At 35.9% G+C, this 16,518-nt stretch overlaps 1 protein-coding gene across 7 annotated transcripts in view; it reads right to left on the reverse strand.

Annotated features, from left to right (window-relative positions):
* Positions 1 to 677: 677 nt before the first annotated feature.
* The window catches only part of ELAVL4 (ELAV like RNA binding protein 4), a 105,150-nt gene continuing 89,309 nt past the window's right edge, over positions 678 to 16,518 (reverse strand). For 6 of the 7 annotated variants that reach the window (XM_050961734.1, XM_050961731.1, XM_050961730.1 and 3 more), the window contains exons 4-7: positions 10,768 to 10,921; positions 10,013 to 10,238; positions 8,524 to 8,562; positions 678 to 4,165 (exon numbers count right to left, since the gene is read on the reverse strand). In XM_050961734.1, the coding sequence (XP_050817691.1) occupies positions 3,838 to 4,165; positions 8,524 to 8,562; positions 10,013 to 10,238; positions 10,768 to 10,921 (747 nt within the window). In that variant the 3' untranslated portion in view covers positions 678 to 3,837. The remainder of the gene's footprint in view (positions 4,166 to 8,523; positions 8,563 to 10,012; positions 10,239 to 10,767; positions 10,922 to 16,518) is intronic. The other variant, XM_050961733.1, reaches the window with a different exon arrangement.

The raw sequence follows: 16,518 nt of genomic DNA on the forward strand, positions 1-16,518 counted from the left end.
CCAATATGAGCAGTGTTTCTTTCTTTCTTAAAGAAAGCTTTTAGTTGCTACCAAGAAGGAAGAGCTAATTCACAGCCTATAATATTTAAAGGGGGGAAACAGAATGAAACAGACTAAGAGTGAAATCCTGGCCCCATTGAAGTCGATGGCAAAATGCCTATTGACTTTGATAGAGCTAGGATTTCACCTAGCTGACAGTATAATACAAGTACACAAAGCAGAGAGCACATAAGGTTTGGGGTTGGGGGCGAGGAGAGGTCATGAAAAGCACTAAAGTACTTTATTACTAACACTATTACCTGTGTATTTGTTTAAACTGAAATTTCAATTTTAGTTCAAATGGAAAAGGTCTGTACCCCTGTAGTATTAAAAATTCTTCCTAACTTTTTAGTAACTTCAGTTTCAAAATAAAATGTCAGCATTACAAAATGCTGTAGGAATTTGTTAGTCCGGATTATACATTAGGATACGTGACATCCTCGAGTATTTAAACTTTTTTGATTGTGTGAAGCTGTTAGAGGTTTTTTAGCAACTAACCTTTAAATAGAGCAAAACAATAACTTTTACATTCTACTATATAATGCTCAGGTTAATTTAAGGATGAATCATGCAGGCTGTATATTTAAAAACAATCTCATTCCATGGCCTGAAATTAATTATTCTAACCAACATAGTAATTCAGTCATAAAAACATGAGTTTATTAGTAGTGAAGCAGCTGAAGAACTGCATAGTCCATCCAACCGGTTGATACATTTTTTTCTATACTCGGTTATGAAATGCAGTGTTGCAATTTTACAAGGTACATATTTTCAATTAGCAAGAGAATGTTACAGAACACAAACATGGAGTGAATATTTGTATTTAATGGAATTTAAACCAATAAGTCAACTGAAAGAGAGATCACCTCTGGCTATAAAATATGGTGAAAATCAAATTTTGAATGAATGTGGTAATATATAAATTTTAGAGCCAAACAGCAGATATGTATACCTCATACTGTATGACATTCATTGCATATCCATGTCAAAAAGAAAAGTCAAACTAACTGATGGCTTAAAATTTGTATAATTAAAACATTTAATATTTTTGCTTAATTTTGATATTGACTGAGTTAATACTTTCATTGTGTAAAAACATTGTGTACGTTAAAAAATATCACAAATTAAAAAAATATTTAAGTACAATTACTCTGCTGCAGTTGATGTTAGTGAAACCAACTCAATTTGGCTAAGCTAAGGTTTTGGAAGAAAAACATATGAACAATGAATATGCTTCAACTGTTTTGTTTAGTACCTTAGGATCTCCCTTAAAGAACTTTCTACTGCAATTAGACTATAATAGCTCCCTGCTTTATTGTGTGGCTGTGGTTACTAAAACATCTGAACACGTTTAAAAATCTGGAAAGCCCATAGCCATTCTACACACTTTCATTTATTGTCCGGACAATTAAAGTACAAATAATTCAAACACAACAAAGTTATTAAAAAAACATTTACAATACTTTCCCTCAGAAATGATCTAAACTAGCAAGGTTAACATGAAGTCATTCATTATAACTAAAGTATACAACCGCCTGGTCCTAAGAAAGTTTTTTTCTTTAAATTATTATTCAGCTAGTAAAACACGTTGTAGAGAAAAGATTCTGACATGCCTTCCCCACTAATGCTTGGCAAATGCATCAAAACTTTCCCAGCAAACTGCGCTCATTCATAGCAGATGATGTATAAAGGTTTCCCTGAACATTGAATGAGTGTTCTTTAGAACTAAAATATTTTAAAAGTAAAAAAACTGATAAAATTAGGATGCTTTAGTTTTATCTGTCTACTATAAAAGTTTGCCTCTTCAGTGTGGAAAAAAACAATACTTAATCTACGTGCAGTTAGTGGGTATAGCATGGAAAAAATGCACAAAATAAGCACAAGTTATAAATAACCATAACGTTTTATTACCATTAAGACTAAACTTGTATTGAAAAGATTTTATATAACAAGACAAGAAAAGCAATAGCAAATTTAACTATCAACTAGATTATGCATAGCGAGTAACTGTTTCTAGTACTCAGGGAAGAGCATGACCCTTTTTTGTTTTAAATATATAACCATACAAAGCACAAACATACTAAAATGATCAGTGCACTGGACATGGGAGAGCACCCCCTCAGTCATTTTGTTCCCTTAGCTCTGTTTTCCCCCAATCTGAATTACATTAAAATAAAGACCCAGTTGTTTTCTTTTCTACTGTGCAGTAAGAAAAAAATATTCACAACAAACATGACAATATATCAAACAATATTTCTACACAAGTTACCTTGATACCTCTGTCACTTAAGTATCATAAGAAAACATTTTAAGACATATACAAACAAAACTAGCAAAGTGTTACAACTTATAATAAATTAACAAAAAGAAAAAATAACTTTATATATATATATATTTATATTATATATACACATACACACACAACAAAATGACACAATAATATGCTTCTTCCCATAGTTTAAGTAAACAAATAAGTAGACTAGCCAAACTAGCTATATTTGATTTTGGCCATATGCATCACATCGGCAATTAAATAAATAAGTGTTTCAAGCAACATAAACAGTGTTCCAAATGTGCCAACACAGCCCAATTTATATCAGCATGGGCTATAAAGTGAATTTGAAAATTCTTAACAAATTTTAAGCAAATTATTTTTTCTAAACACATTACATTTAACTATGATACTAAGATATGTAAATAATTCTGTAGCACCTACTGCTCAAACCAAGGAAGTTTTTGATCAAAACAATTATTTTTTTTAAACTTTTGTTCTGCTGATATCCCATACTGATGACTTAAAGAAAAACTGTCTTGCAACTCATCTCCTTGCTTTTGGGTTTTGACTGTGGGTAACTGTGTGCCTGGGAAGAACACTCTCCCGTACTGTATTTAATATTTTTATTACATGCTATGAAAAGATACGAAGATCATCTGTTTGTAGCCCATCCTTCAAAAAACAATCTACTAATCCAGTTTAAAACACACGTCTTGATCTCTAAAAAGTTACCAGTGCAGTATGAACATGACAAAGTTGTCAATTTCCCCTAAATTAGCCAGTCAAAATATTTTTTCTCAAATCCAGATTCTCTTGTAAAAATTCTTTATATTTTATAAAAATAGATTTTTCTTGAAACCCATTTTCAGCAAAGAGACCACCTCTTTGGCAACATTGTTAATGTTATTGAAATTGTTCTGTCATCAGGTATCCCCCTTTTACCCCATTCCCTAACAGAAGACTGTTTAGTTCACATGATATAAAAGAAAAAAGGAAAAATAAAAAAGGTTGCAAAAGTATGTGTTTGTTGTCGTTTTTTGCAATTTTTATTGTTCCTCTTTAATTTATATGGGGGGTTTACCAATCTGATTGGATCAACATTTGAAAAAAAAGAAAAATCTTTTTTCTTTCTTTTAATCCCATTAGTTTGTAAAAACTGTTTTTGTTTTTTATTTTTTTCAAATGAATGAATGGTCATCTTAAAAAGAGCCACCTTCAAGGAAGGTAGTAAAACTAGCTGGCCGGGTAAAAATCCCTGCACATTGTTATCTATGTATATTATATTCAACAACGACAGCTATGAAAGAACATTCAATGCATCAAAGGTTTTTTTTGTTTTTGTTTTTTTTCTAAGCATTATAAAATCCTTTCCTGTTCATCACAGGATATCCAATGTTTTAATACTTAGGCAACACTGGCTTATAAAGTCCATGGTTGAATATAAGCCTTGCAGAGTTTTTGTTTGTTCGTATATATATTTATATATATATATATGTATGTTTTAGTAAGTAAGGATATGAAATTCAGGATTTGTGGGTTTTGTTGGTTTTAAAGGAAACTTGCAATACTCTGTCTCCTAAACGGTATCCATTAAGGCTGGCAATTGCCATGGCAGCTTCGTCATAGTTGGTCATAGTGACAAAGCCAAATCCCTTGCACTTGTTGGTGTTGAAATCGCGGATCACCTTGACGTTATTAACTGCTCCGAAGGGGCCAAAGAGCTGCCACAGCACACTTTCATCTGAGTCGGGAGACAAATTGTAGACAAAGATACACCATCCAGTCCCAGTGTGGCCAGGAATATTCATTCCAACCAGGCTCGTCATCCCATCAATTGTGATCGGGGAAAACCTACCAAATAAAAAGAGGGGGCTATTCTAGACATAGCGCTTAGCACAAATTACACGGAACTGAGACTTAAAATAAAGCTCATTAAGGTTTCATGATCCAGTCCATGGGATGTAAACTATATGTCCATCTTTGCTCTCAGTTACACAGGTGCCACTAACACCTACTGAAATGAAGGGTAGCTGGGAACAATGTAACAGACGAGAACGGGGCACAATGACATTTCCCTTCCACAATAAGTTCTAGTTTGCTGTGTCTGAGGTCTAATAAAGGGAATTCTTAAGGAACATCTAAATAAGCATGGGCCAAACCTTGCAGCGCTAATTAGGAATTTCACTGCGTAAGAAATACAGCATTAGGCCTGATATTTCTATCAATAAAACAACTCAGCTGAAAGACTATGGATACAACTGCAAAGTTACCGATGATTTAACACTTTAGACCCTACCAGACCCTCATGGAAAAATGGATCTCTTAGAGCTTGGTTTTAAACGTGAATATGAAACATTGTCAAAATTCAGCACTCTCTCTATATTCAGCCTTTTTATATATCCTAAAAGCATCTGAGAGATTTTTAGATGGAAAACAGGAAGTTTTGTCTGTTTCTAGTATTCAGACTTTTATTCAAATATATTTTTAAAAATTCATTGTTGGTAATGTTATCTTAAAAATGTCTGTACATATCAATGGGCATATGTGTAGTAATTGTAAAGTAGGAAAACCAGTGCATGAAGACACTTGCTTGGTTAGATCACCTCCTTTAGCAGTTGATAAAACATCATCATTTTTTAGGCCATTATCAATGGATTACATTTAAAGTAACTGTTACATGTAAGAAAAGTCTTGCTAAAAATCTTATTTCCACACTGAATTTTAAAGCAGGCATCCTCAATGAATTTTAATTCCTATACTGAATAATTCTTATCTTTGTTTTGCAATGCAGATGTGCAGACTGCAAGCTCTCTATTAGAAAACTTGTAATAATTTTTATATGTTTAGATGCATGTAGTGAATAGAACTCCTTAACATTACTCTACTGCAAGTGGAGGTTGACAGACAATACAAGGAATTTTAGTGTGTTGATTGCTTATCTTCTATGTGGAATTGCACTTAGAGCCTTGACTGCCCTTTGACGTACATCCAGAACACTTCTGGATATTGCACCTAAATTGAGAAATATCACTCACTTTTTTCTACAGTCTGCAAACACTTATGCAAATCAGCAACTTTATTCACACGCATAACAGCTTGGAGGACTGGGCCCTCTGACTCATATGCAGGCTTGCAAAAGTGTTCAGGGTGCAGTAACTACTCTTATTGAACTCATTGCAAACAATTCCTATTGAATTCCACTTCTGAAAAATCCCACCCAGAATATGTAATGCTTCCTCCCCCACCATTTTTGTATACTTACACTAATTATCAGACTGGCACAGTACAGTTTTGCTAGTGTAGACTTTTGTGCATTTCCTCAGCTGGTACAAAAAGACAGCAAAAGCTGTGCAAACAACTGATTTTTAAGTTTGCTAACAGTTGATTCTGGATTGAACTAAACCTTCAATTCAAACCAAAATATTTAGTTTCTGATTTTTTACATTTTTAATTTTTTTTGTATTTCTAAAATTAAATTAAATTTCTAAATGAAAAGTTGTTTTGAATCAAAAAATCAAAATTTTTGCTTCAAAAATGTCCAAATGAATCAATCATTCTGATTTTTGGGGGAATTTTTTTGGGTTTTTTGAAAAAACAAAAAAACAAAAAAACCCACCCAACACTACTGAAGCAATTAAGCAAAATCAATACAAATATGCCAAATGTTACTGTCAAAACAAATCCACCGTTTTCAATGAAAAAAAAAACCATTGTCTGAAAAATGTTATCCAGCTCTAAATAAAGCTGGAGCTATGTCTTTTTATACCAGCTGAGAATCTGGCCCATTAGATAGTAAGTAATCTTCTCTATTAGGAATACATTTAAACAAACTGAGGGTACAGCTAACTACTGAACAAATTCCTTTCAGCCAGAACAGGCTTCTTTGAGTACAATACAGAAAATGGGGTCTTGAAGTTTGCAAACTTTAACAGCATACGTAAAGGCCAGCAAATACTATTTATGCTGTTATACTTTATACGGAGTGTGTTTGTGTAAGAATGTTTGACTGTGTACTTCCATACAAATCATGTTAACAGACTGATTATATGGTGCACACACAGTTGTGCAATACTACAGTATGCTAGTTTTTTGGATCTAAGGTTGCCAAATGCACAAGAAATACGATTACATAATTAAAAAGACTTGTGATGCACATGCACCATAAGTCAAAGTTTCATATTCAACCTTAACATTATCGTTTTTTCCAAATGTTTGAGAATTCAACTGTGCAAACTTAATTTTCCCTTGATATAATTTTTAATAGAATTTCCTATGTTTATTTTTAAACTAAAATAAAGCTATTTAGCTATACATCACCAGAATGCCTTCTAGCCCTTTCAGAGTTCCACAAGAGAGAGCCTCTCTCCTCCAAACCTCAGGAGCTGTGCAGCTTTTACCTGCTCATGAAACCTTAACTATAGCAACTGCTTCATCTCTCACTATAATTTAGGCTGATGTCGTCTAAAAGTTTACTGACATGAGTCTGGGATGGCATATTATTCACTAGTGGCAAAGCCGTGAATTATAGAACTCAACCCCAATGAATCTTTCATTCCATGCCAAATCATCCTGTATTTTGTACAGGATACATATTTTATAGCAAAATTTATCTGGGGATGTTTTAGAGATGGCTTCAGAAGTTTTTATTTATACATCCAAACACCACAGAGTTTTCTAGCAGGGTAAGTACAATTTCTTCAGGACTTGCAGGGAGAAGAAAATAACTAACAATTTTAAGAAACTTCAATAAAAACTGAAAAAAAAAGCTGTTGTGATGTTTAATGCCTGATGTCTCATGATCTATCAGTGCTAGAAACAAAAGCCTTTGAACAGCGGAAAGCAGATACCTGGCTCTCTAACGATATTAGTCTGCTTTTCCTTGCCTTGATGAGTCATATGAAATCAGAAATTAAACCTTCTGCAGTCTAGGACAGAACATGGTTTGTCCTGTACCACAGGTCACTGTAATTCTGGGTAGGAAATTAAACATTTGGGAGGAAAAAAAAATTCTCAAACAGTTATTTGTAAGTGGCAGCTGTTTGAAGCTGCTAAGAGTTTTGGAATGTTACTAGCAGGACTGAACGATGGATTAGTGGGCAGACTGCACGCAGGTGAGGCAGTGAAAGGGGCACAATGAATTGCAACACCATGCAGCAAATTTTGATTTATGTGCTGATCATGGGACACATGATTTGGGGTTTTTTTGGGTAGATGTAAAACATCTAATTTGAAAGTTCCTTTGGCGTACAAGTAATCTTATGATGTACATGCCATTACATTGCTCAATTGCCACTGCTGTAGTAGTTAAGACTTACTCTACTGTCCACTTCTGAACAGTTTGAAGATACTTACCATGCCATGTTTGGGATGAGCTTTATAAAAGAACACCTAGTTTTCATGAATGTGCAGAGCTGACCATTCCTGTAGACTAAGGTGCTTCCGCAGCTCACAGTGGAGGGCTACTGGCGCACAGCTCTGCATGTCAGGAATGAGACTATGCCCCTACAGTTCTGAAAGGTTCCCCTGTGTCGATGTGTGTCGTTAACAAAGTGGAAACACTAACACATCAACTTTTTTTTTTCAGATTGAACACGGAACACACTCATTATGGAACATGAATGTTTCAAAATCAATTGAGCTTTAATTCCAATCTGAACACACAAACCTGTGTAAATTAAAACAAACACACAAAGAAACAAACTACAAGCACTAAGCAATATTTGCAACAATTGTTAAACCTGTAACAAAAGAAACTTAGGGCTGATTAAGGTGCATACAGTTACACTTTTAAAGTTAACTTTGTGGTAGGACACAGCTAGAGGAAAAGATGAGGGTATTTAATTCTATTTTCCTCTGACTATTTTCACAGTATCAAATCAGAGATTAGCAAAAACTTCAGTTTAATAGTTTTGATTCAGGAAAATATGCTATTTAGCAGCACTGTTGATGTTAGAATACTTATAGCTGTTGCACCTAAACCATCTGAGATGCCCACCTGTAAATAAAAGGTGAAAAAAACCCACACACAACTTTTGAGTGTGGCCTTAAAGTAACAAAACCAACTGAAGTCCAAACTTAAAAAAAGAATTTGACATGCTGGTGGAAGAAAAGAAGGAATTAAAAAAAATAAAGTTAGTGATTTAAAAAATAAATTGTAGCACCAATCTGTGCCAACATGGACATCTGGCAATCTGTGGAATTCTAATTACCTCTTTACGCCATAGGCCATATTAAGCAAATTGTCCAGCCTGAAAAGAGAAGGAGGGTCTTTGGGTTAATGTCTCACAGATGGCAAGATCGCTCAACGGAACTATTATTAATAATGTTCCATTTTCAAAGAAGAAATGTTCAACAAGTTTCTCACACATCTAAGGAGTTTAGGAAACAGGAACTCTCTTGAGTTTCAGACTGCTTTCAAATTTCAACCACAATATTTAATGCCATTTTTAACATGCTCTGAGATTTCAGAAAGGTGAACTCTCACTAAATAGCTATATCTCAAGATTTGACTGGGTGTTAAAAATTCCCCTTTGATTTTTCATTTGTAGATTATATTAGTATGAAATTATAACATGTACAATACTTCAACAGTTCACCTTTCATTGCAATAAAACTTGTGTATAAAATGCTGCAATCCAAAATTAGAGGAATAGTAACATACTGGTTATAAGCAACTCTTGCTTCTCAGGTTCACAGAACTGTTTAGACTTTTTCTTTTGTTTAGGAACATATTTAGTAATAATGATCTCCAAAAGCTGTCAATGTCAATAACCACTGAATTTGGAAATTAAATGTAATCTACTTTATGTTTAATACCCAACATGAAAAATCCTTATCTACATAAGGAGTCAGTGGTAGCCTCAGTGGCTTTTATACCCTTACCAAAGATGTTTTAAATATATGCTTGTTTTCATAAAAAACAGGCAAGTGACTGACCTTTTCTGTGCTCTTCTTTAATTCATTTCAGATTTTAAAAATTGCAAATTTCACAGTGAAATAAATTTAAAAGCTAATATTTATCTTAACCATGCCAGTAAGTCCAAGCATTCCTATTTAATATTTTTTAGAGAGACCTTTTGCTAAAAATGCTAGGTTGCCTAAATGATATTATACATCATCAAAATAACAGAGAGAACCCAGTACTGCTAATACTGTGTTACATATGAGATACAAGCAGTACTTTCGAAATGTAAATCATAAAACATCACACAGCATCTCAGCACTCATATCAAAGACTACACAAGGTCTCTTTATACCTTGAGCAGACATCTGAAGCTAATAATGTAATAAAACTACTGCTGAATAGAACAAACATTCATTTTTTTGCCAGCCACCAGCCCTACACTCAGTGTTAAATTGAAAGGTGCATGAAAACCACAATAATACTGCAGAAAAAATTGAAAAAAAACCAAGAACTAAAACCAGAAAAGTCACTTTCTATTTCAGTATCAATATAACCTTTTATTCTGTCATCCTTTACCTAAGGCCTCATTGATCTGATTGTATAGTTGAGATGTTTTAGTCAATATGGAATGACTGGCTCCGAGCAGATTTTCCTGTTCACTCACTTGGAAAGAACGTTTAATTTTACAGAGAAATTGAAGTCAATCTACAATTCCAAAATACATTTTTAAGACAACCCCTACCCCAAGTCATCATAGCTGTAGAGCTCCAGTTCTTTTGCAGATCGATAGTTACCTGAATCTCTGAGCCTGGTGGTGTAGCGGTCCAGGGTAGCGTCTGTTGGGAGACTGGTAAAGCTGCGAAAGGAGTGCCTGGCTTGTCTTCTGGCTGGGGTTATTGGCAAACTTCACAGTAATTGGTTCTGTAGCACCACTAGGTTTCTGGCCATTTAGTCCCTTTATGGCTTCTTCTGCTTCTATTCTCTTATCAAAACGGATAAATCCCACACCCCGAGAGACACCTGGGAATAAAGAAAAGACTTTTAAAAATAAAGGTTAAAAAAAAGTAAGAACAGCTTCAGGAGTCTTTCACATATCTAAGGAAACAAAACAACATGTTCAGAACACATTACTTTGTGACATAAAAAATTATTTTCCCCGTCAAGGAAAAAAGCCCTGTTCTCTTAAGATCATTTACTGAACCTTCCCTCCTACGTTATATTGTGATAATTGTAGCAGATGACAGACATACAAATAGTAAATTGCTTGATACATTCCCTTTAAGTATGGATTATCAGTAATTTTTAAAAGATTCTGCATTTAAAAAACCACCCCAGTGCATTTACTTCCCCTTAAAGTTACATATATAAAGAACTGCGTATGTACAGTAACATCTATCTCTATATATAGGATTACATTTTACATCCAAAGTCATGGGTTCTTACTGTACATCAGTACAGTCTGCTGCTTCACTATAGCCATTCTGCTTCAAAAGCATTTAAGTTTGCCATTTTCTGAAAATATTTAAATTTTTAAAAAAGTTTTTTTAACCTGTGACTTGATCAACCAGAATTCGTGAGGTGATGATGCGCCCATATTGTGAAAATAACTGTTCTAGTTCTTTCTGGGTCATCGTTTTTGGAAGGCCACTAACATACAAATTCGCATCTCTGATTGATGCTGAACTTGGACGGGCGTATGACACCTAGGGGATTAAAAATAAAGAATTAATACACTTTCCATGAATGCATTTACCTCATACATTTAAATCAACAAATTACTTATTGTCTTTCCAATCCGTAGCATTGGTTTAAATAACCCTGCAATTCAGATTTTAGCTGTTCTTTTACCTAGCAACAAGGACTAGGAAAATGTGAGGGAAAACAAAAGGAAAGCAGGAGATAACTTGAACAAATGTAAGGATAAGGGCTCTCTAAGTGCAAGCACAAAATAGCTACTGTACAGTGGCAGATTAACGCACAACTCCCCACCCACAGCTTTGTAAATTTATCCCCTGGTCTGTGGGTGTACAGATAATTTACTGTATTCAACACAACAACAATCTTTGAATATACCAAGCTTTCTGAGGTTCCAGAGTGTTTTGTTTCAAGCATATGAAACTGATCAGGTTAGTTGCAAAGAGATCTTGTATGCTACATCCCTTTGTATTTTCATTCTGAGCTGGCAACATCTTCCCTTGCTGAATTATAATGTACTAGTGAAACAGGCTAAATCAACATCTACTTCAGGAACCCCAAACACAGTGTATCCCTCATCTTCCTATCTGCCATTTTATTTCAAAAAGTCCCTTGCAATATAAGCCTGAAACCAGACTGTGTAAAAATACTATGCCCAAATAAGCAAAAATCCAGTTGATGCATTACGTACGTATTATGAAAAAAATATTACACCAGATTTCTGTTAAGGGTTTAACGTTTTTCTACCAAAATGCAAACACAACCCAAACAGAATTTCAAATGGGTTTACATCGTACCACACTCATAAGCAAAACTTAAGACTTATTGTATTCAGAATTCTTTTTTTATTTTAAAAGAAAAACACTCTCTTAAAAATAATCTACATCTTAGATTAACAAAGGCACTCCCTGATAAAGGTGTTTCTTGCATGGCTAGTATGAAATAAAGATTGTGAAGAGATTTATTTTACAGCACATTTGAAACACTGTTCGCTCTAACTTTCTGAACAATTTGAATTTCATCTAATGCAATGTATTTAAATCTACACATCTATAAATTCCCACTGTCTACACATATGGTATACGCAGGTAGGCAGGGGAGGGGAGGTCCAGTCACGAATATGATGCATTAAGCAAGCCTGTCTTCCTCTCCCCAACACAATGATGGATGTCTTTATGTGCTCCAAGCCTAAAAATAGATGTTGACTCAACACAGAAAAGTATGTGAATGACTAATATTTGCTTCCACAGCCTTTTGCATGTAACAAGAGACAAATTCTCTACTGATTTTACATTGTAAAGTTCGTGGTGACTTTTTTTTTTTTAATAACTCAAGTGTTTGTATGTAACTTTTGTTAAAACTCATGTTAAATAGTAAGACTAAAGGGAAATGGATGAAAAGTAAGGAAAATGCTGAAAACAAGTGTAGCTAAAACATTTACACCCAAGATGGCAGGCACAGACAATGATATACCAAGGCACCGGCAAAAGTAACCCGTCTAACAGTTTTCAAATATCAATGGATGAGTATCAAAGCAGTAAAGAACACTGTAGGTGGGATATCAGTTACGTTCCCCCATGACTTCAGAGCTTGAATCCCATGGACTTTCAATGGGTCAAGTGCTCCTAAGTCACTTACAGGCCTTGCAAAACCCCACCCTGGGTGTTTAGTGTGGCGCTCAGAGTACAGTCCATGTAATTCCTACGTGATGCCTGGTGGTTTGGTGGAGAGGTCCTAGGGTTTCGTAGACTGGCCTTTCATCTGTGGAGAACACAGTTAAAAATCCTGTCTTAGATCACACATGAGTTTGGTGGTTTCTTATTCTCAGTTTATGTATAATCACAAAACCGCCACGTATTTTGGAGCAAGTTGTGGGATAACTGGCAGGCAGTGCTTAAGGCAGATCCAGAATTAAAATAGCGGGGGGGGGAGGGTGTCACATGCTAACGCTGGAGTGCACTTGCAGGGCAACATCTGGGAGATTTCATAGCACTTGTTCACACTATGCCAGGCTCCAGCTGGTATGATTAACCTCTGTTTTCAAGAGAAATAAACTAAGTCTTAGCATAAAATCCTGGCTCCACGGAAGTCAATGAGAGTTTTGCCACTGACTTCAATGGGGCCAGGATTTCATCCTGAATTTTCAGAAAGAATCTATAGAAAATTATTTTGAGGTAGTAAACAGCCTATCTTAGTAAGGGCACACAGTCAACTTTCTCTAGAATTCAACCTACTTTAGGGGGGGGAAAAACCACTTTAAATCTACCCTTTGGAAAAATCTCTCTGTTCCTAAAAACTGAGAACTGCAAGCCACACAAAATTCTTGGGAAAACTGCCAAATCCTGGTCTTGGGTTTCTTCACCTTAGCACGTTCACCAACCCAGTGCCTTATTCTACCCTGAGCAGAAAAGGCATATGGAGAGAGGAAAATACTACTTTTTGGAGCACTGAAAGACTGTGATTCTTGTATATTTTAATCTCTGCTCTGTTCTTGTGAGCCATGCAGACAGGTAAAGTGGGTGGGGAGAGAGGGAGAGATTGTGCAAAGTTCACTCTCTCACACAAACACATCCACCCACACCGCATGTAAACCACATCATTAACTGAGATCTAATTTTAGTTCCACCTGCCTTAAAACAGTCAGGTTACAGGGCATTCTGGGCAAGGAGCTGCCAAAGGTCAGTCAGCGATCCTCAATCTCCAAGACATAGGGCTTGGAGTGTGAGATGGACACAAGGCTAGTGAAGGCTATTTCTTCTCTTCAGTCTTTTCCCAACTTCCCTCCCAGGTCAATTAAGTACAAATCCATTGGTTAGACAGACCCATCCTCTTAAGTTATTGTTCAATTAGTAGTGTGCACCCACACGTTTTTATAAGGGGTTACAGGAAAAAATCCCAATGGAGACGTTCCAAAACAGGCTCCCGTTTTGTTACTGAAAATTGTAGAACACTCCGAGAATGTGTCGCATGAATTCTTTATGTTTACACTTATCTCCCGTTAGGAACCTCAGTTTGCTTTTACCAGCATGAGGGATCTGAAATACAAAAGACTAGTTAAAAAAGAAAAAAAAATCCTTACTACTGCAAGTTCATATTAATGATTGCAAACAGGACAACTGCAAGAGAAAGGTTGGTCCAGGCACTTTATAGCTTGGAAGTTTCACTCCATCAGATCATTTTCAAGCTGCTTGGGTCAAATTGCCAAAGGAGACAATGTGATGTTGTTGGGTTTGTTTTATGGCTCACCAGTCTCCAATGTTAATTTCCATACATATACGCAAAATAATTATGGAGCAAATATTTTTGCTAGACTATTACCAATCCTATAAGAAATAAAATGAAACTTGTTCAAAGGACTGTCTCTTCATTAGACAACCTTCCGCTCTTAAGAGACTGACCCAAACACTCTCTAAGAACTATGGGACAGATGCTGGCTCCATCCCCTTAGGGCTGCTCAGTGCTTTGTGACTCTGTTAAATGACACCACCGTACTGGGTGCTGGATCAATATACTTCTCTACTCAAGCCACTCAGGAATGGAGTAATTTGCTGCAGTCTCCCTTTGGCAAGTGTACAAACACCATGCCTCAGAGTTATACGTGTTCCAGAATTTCATGTCCTCCATGGATGAAATTACATAATATTTTCAGTCCACTGGCACAGAAAAATCTTCAATTTCAACAGGAAGACTAATTCCTCCTATTTCCCTCACAGCCCTCAAGACCCTTCAGAACATAAACTGATACAGTCTTATGTTCCTATCACACAGAATCTAACAAAAGCAGTAAAGGAGATGTGAACTTGTTCCTTTCCTGTCAACAAGGCCAGAACTCTGACGCCTAAGAGCAACAATTTAAATGCTGAAAACCATTTCACTGCTGATACACTCAGCTAATGTGTTTATCTAGTTTTTGGACACAAGTCCGTCATATTTTGAGTATTTGTTCATCTGAAATAAGACTAGACAGTTTAAATTAACAAAATTACAGAATAGCCTCAGACTTCTTTTCCCCATTTAGTCTTTTAGAGGAATTTGTTCCTCTTGCACTGCAATGATGTTCCTTGTCATAACACAGTGGTTTGAAGTACATCAGCTCATCTCTATCTGGCTACAAAAGCTGCTTTAAGTGACATAAGGTGCTCACTTCTTGTCAAGAAATTAGTGCACTGCCTCTTGCACTGCTCCCAGTCACTGTCAGTTTGGAGCTCGAGACTATTGCTGAGCATTTAACCTGTGAATGTCGCATTCACTAGTGCCCTAAGACCAAAGGAACAGCTCTTATAGCACTGATTATTCAAATACCTGAGACATAGCTACCAGCTTTGTAAGTTAAGGTACAAGCAATGTTTACTGAGCTGCCAGCTTCTATGACTCCCAGTGCAGACCCGAGATTTTGTAGATTGTCTGTGAAATGTGGTCCAGTGACAAAGACAGTTCACTCTATAATGACCTTATTAACAATTCTGAAAGACTCTACTTATCCCTTAGATGGACCTAGGGAGAAAGGATGGTCTTCTGTTCAAATCATTAGACTGGGATTCCAAAAATCTGGATTCAATTTTTGGCTCTGCCACAGCTTTTCTGTTTGGCCTTGGGCAAGTCACTTAACCTTTTTTGCCCCTCTGCTCTCCAGCATTTACTTCCCCTTGCCCAACCACTGTCTTATGTATTAGATTGTAAGCACTCTGATTGTAATTGTCCTTTATTAGGCATATGTCCAGCACAACAGGGTCCGATTGAAGTCTCAACCTGCTACTGGAATACTACATGCATGCCCACTCTCCCAAAAAATCCTGCTGATTTACATTCATTACTATCCACTTCCCTGTATTTCCATTTGTTACAATATTTTTTTTTATAGCTGCCTTCACTTCACCTTTAAATCACATTTTTTAAAAACCATTATGGTCTTCTTGTTGATTATAGGATTTGGGGCATCTCCTAAAGTGTTCTTAAATGATTGCCAATTATCATTCAATATGATTTCTTCATCCCAGCTGATCTGGCTCATAACTGTTTTCCACTTTGTGAAACTGGCCCTATTAAAGCACCAACTATAAATATTCTTGTTCTGGCCTTTATTCTGATTGAATATTATAAATGTGATGAAGTCAGGATCACTTGAACCTAAGCTAACGTTAGTTTTAGTTTGGTGATCAGTTCCTCTTTATCTACCTTTAAAGAATTTCCCCATGTTGGCTGCAACACTTTTTGGGTTAGGAAACTGTCATATATAATGTTTACAAATCCCAAGAAACAGAACTCTTGCTTCCACATTTCCAGTTGCATGCTCTAACTCTTGCAAAAATCCAGATTTGTGAAAATACCCTGCAGAAAAAAAACCCTACTGATTTGGCCAAATTCCTTGCATATTTGCGTCATTCTTGTCCAAGAGCCAGAGCGTCATCATCCCATAAGATTACTCTGTTTTCCTTGAGGTCGTGAGTTGTTTTACACTTGGCATTTCAATGCAGCTTTATTGAGATTAATTATGATTATAGATAAGAAAGAAGGGCCTGTCCCATCACTTCAGGGAGGCTACCCATAGACAATGACCAGGCAGCACTCTGGGAAACATCAAGAGCAGTGCTAAGAGAAATAATTT

This window comes from Gopherus flavomarginatus, chromosome 7 (genome assembly GCF_025201925.1).
Source record: "Gopherus flavomarginatus isolate rGopFla2 chromosome 7, rGopFla2.mat.asm, whole genome shotgun sequence".
NCBI classification, from domain to species: domain Eukaryota; kingdom Metazoa; phylum Chordata; order Testudines; family Testudinidae; genus Gopherus; species Gopherus flavomarginatus.